The sequence below is a fragment of the Pyrus communis genome, chromosome 3, assembly GCF_963583255.1.
Source record: "Pyrus communis chromosome 3, drPyrComm1.1, whole genome shotgun sequence".
Classification (NCBI taxonomy): domain Eukaryota; kingdom Viridiplantae; phylum Streptophyta; class Magnoliopsida; order Rosales; family Rosaceae; genus Pyrus; species Pyrus communis.
The window spans coordinates 5,554,950-5,558,437 of NC_084805.1; the positions used below are offsets into that span (position 1 = coordinate 5,554,950).

Below are 3,488 nucleotides of genomic sequence, written 5' to 3' on the forward strand. Positions count from 1 at the left end.
TCATTTGACGATAACATGCTTTCCGAGGCCTGGAGTGTGATCATTCATAATGTAGTCTTCCCAATCAATGCACCTGGGATCAAAATTAAATTCTTTTGCGTCTATGCAACTCTCATTTGTCACCCTTCGCAGCTCCTCCGAATTGGTGTCCTCAAATCTACCAGGGAAAACATGTTAATCATTGTCATAAGATTTATGCATAATTACAATTAACCATAAAACTTCGTCTAATCACCAAATAAAGCATACGTACATGCCCTTGAATAACACATAGGGTTTGTACAGCTCTACCATGCGCATTACCAATTTGAGTTTTCGACTGTAATTAGCATATATATCCTTGAAATATCGGCATGATGCCTTATTTACGAACTTTAATCCCTTCAAAGATGCAAAGAAGAATATATGAGACGAAAACAATAAAAAGAGAAGAAACAAGAACGTGCGATATCAAGAATAACGAAACATACTATTAAAGGAACATTAAGTAATTTATAGTCCATGTTTTTAGTTTTATTACTAGCAAGGAATAGGTTGAACAAACCTGCAGAGGTATCATGAAGCGAATTTGCATGTACATGCGGAAAGAAGCCATAGTCCTAAGCATTCTAAACTTCGCAACCTTAATAGGCTTTCCGTCCTTCGTCACCCAGGGAAATTTGGTGAAGTATCGAAACATAATATCTTGAATATCACAAAATTTTATAGGGTTGCGAAATGAAGATCCCACATGGTAAATGTGAATAGAAGATTGATTTGCATTCACCACTATCGCTGAAATTATTGAATTTACCACCATGTCAACTAAATCTGTGTAATTTACAATTCGATCTTCAGTTATACATAATGTTACGAACAAACTGTAATTGTTTTTGGATATCCTTCTATTATAAACCCGAAAAGAAGAATAAGAAGAAAAAGCAGAAATTAAAGAAACAAACTAGTTAGTAAAAAAAAAAATTAACAAATAAAGAAGAAATGAACCCACTCACCAAACCTTTCCCCTCCTTCATCCTTGGAAAATTAACCAAAATTTTGGGCATGTATAGAATTTTATCTAAAATTTTAACTTTTGATAATTGTAATCAAAAGTTGATCTCAAAGCACTAAAATTACGAATCCAGATCCTCGTCGGATCCTCTTTGTGAGGATTTTGGAGATCCATGAATCATATCCATTCATTGTACATCGTGCGGTCAGAAATCATTTTAAATATTTTTATTTAAAATTAAATACAAACAGTACCTGACAAAAAAATGACTGCACGATGTATGATGAACGGATGATTTATTAATTCCCAGGATTCTGACCAAAAAGATCCGGAGGGTATCCTGTTGGTAAAATTATGACCCTTATAATTACAAGAAGTTTGGAATGCTATATTATGTACTTAGGGTAAACTATTCATTTAACATGTCATCACCACTAATGAAAGTATGCCACATGGCATATTTGTTTTTCCTAAAAGTCTTTCATGTTTTCTAACCATGCACCTGTCATATTTTCTCATTTATTTTATAACTAAAAATGTAGATGACAAACCAATATATATATGACAGTTAGATGTATATATCGACACTCGTAATTTTCTTTTAATATAGTGCCACAACATAATTTATGTGCATGGCACCCTGCTAATAAGCTTACCCCTTAGACACATTTTACGTACATGCATGCATGCAGATCTACGTAATATGTATAATGTATGTTTGCGTTGGGGAGGGGTTTGGGGATTGATTGACTTTGAACTCACCATATCAAATACTAACATAGGATTAGCAAGTAAGCACTTCAACTTTCCTTTACCATAACCAACAATTATGCTATCAATCGTTCTGTAGTCACATAAAAATAACAGAGATATATGAGTTTTGCTGTCACCTTGTCAAAGAGGACCATATATACTAAATGAAAATTATCATACACTTTTTTGCACTCACATTTAGTTCTAAAGAGGACCATACTAATTGTAAGAGACACACACACACACACACACACACACACACACAGAAGAAATAAATATTTAAGGTACATGCCAGCTTATTACCTCAAACCTTGAATCGAACCTGGAAATGGCTCCTTATGAGTACTACTAACAGCGGGTGGGCGGACGACAACCAGGGGTAGATTATCTTTTGAGTGATGTAAAAATATTTCTCCTATCGCCTTTGTAAATACATAGGTGTTTGGCCATCCATAAAGTTTAGCCCTAATTATTAATTGTATCAAAGAAAAACAAATAATAGGGTAAGAGTTTCAAACAATTCTACCCTTTGATTTAATAAGCCACAATATAAAATTCATATGTGAAGAGTAATACAGGGCACAATTAGATTAGATAATGATGCTCTAAAAACCTTTCAATGCCCAAATCCTTCATGGTGCGTGTAATAATTTCTTCAGAAGCACCTTGTGCTTTTACTTCATTCAATTTCTCCTCGAACACCTTCTTTTCACGTAATTCGAAATTATTGTTTATTATATCATCCATTAATGAAGACGACAAGTCCTCTGCTATGAGTCCTGCCCTTTCACCAGACACATAAGCTGGAAAAAGTTCCCCAATTAATCACTATCACTTAAGCAAAAACTATATATATCCATTAAAGGAGTAAGACTTAAAAAAAAATTATTATGTCCAAAATAAAAAACAATATGGGATAAACAAATAAAGGAAAGGCTGTACAAAAGGACAAACAAACAACAGAAAACCGAGTCACTGACCGGTTGATACATGGACAAGCATCTCCAGTTTTGAACATTTCTTCGCAAAACTCAACACATGAAGAACTCCAAATGTATTCACGTCCAGCGCAATATCATACCTGCACACAAATATCACACAATGTACTGTGCATATATATATTTTGTGTGTGTGTGTGTGTGTGTGTGTGTGTGTGTGTGTGTATAGCCAAATTTCCATTTGGCATGTAGTTAACTTACTACGAGTTTAACATGTAGTTCATTAAAAGTTACAATTCAAAGACAAAAGTCCAACGTTCTATTTATTTTCTTGACTTAGCAATCACATGACCATGTAGAAATTGCATATTGGGATGGGAACACATGACATCAATTGGATGGTGAATGCTCTACCTTTCATATCAAATTTGGTCGTTGCTGCAGAGCTGAGAATGATTTGTATTTCATTGAACATTTCTTCCCTAAATTTGGAATCTTTCACTCCAAGGTTTTCAGAACTTACATCTCCTGGGAAAGCCACAACTTTTTCCGATATAAAGGAATCAAAATATGCACCCATTTTATCCCTGAGAACCTTGAACAACTCCTTTCCAATGATCTTAATATATCAACACATTAAAATAAAGTGTACTTGAGAATTGAAAAGAAATCTATTATATGAGTTATATAATCTATATGGTAGTTGTAAATTCTATATTTAGGTAAACCTCATTATGCATGCGATCCGTGGCTGAGTTGATATCCGGAGCTCTTAGAAGAAGATAGACCTTTTTCACATCTGGTTG

General features: G+C 34.1%; 1 protein-coding gene across 1 annotated transcript; it reads right to left on the bottom strand.

Annotated features, from left to right (window-relative positions):
• LOC137727540 (alcohol-forming fatty acyl-CoA reductase-like) lies at positions 1-3,262 on the bottom strand. Its single transcript, XM_068466389.1, has 8 exons — positions 3,103-3,262; positions 2,725-2,829; positions 2,358-2,547; positions 2,048-2,209; positions 1,750-1,835; positions 545-804; positions 254-381; positions 1-157 (listed from the first exon to the last, which is right to left on the bottom strand). Exons 1-8 carry the CDS (start codon positions 3,260-3,262, stop codon positions 1-3), a joined length of 1,248 nt encoding a protein of 415 aa, XP_068322490.1.
• Between the last annotated feature and the right edge of the window lie 226 nt (positions 3,263-3,488).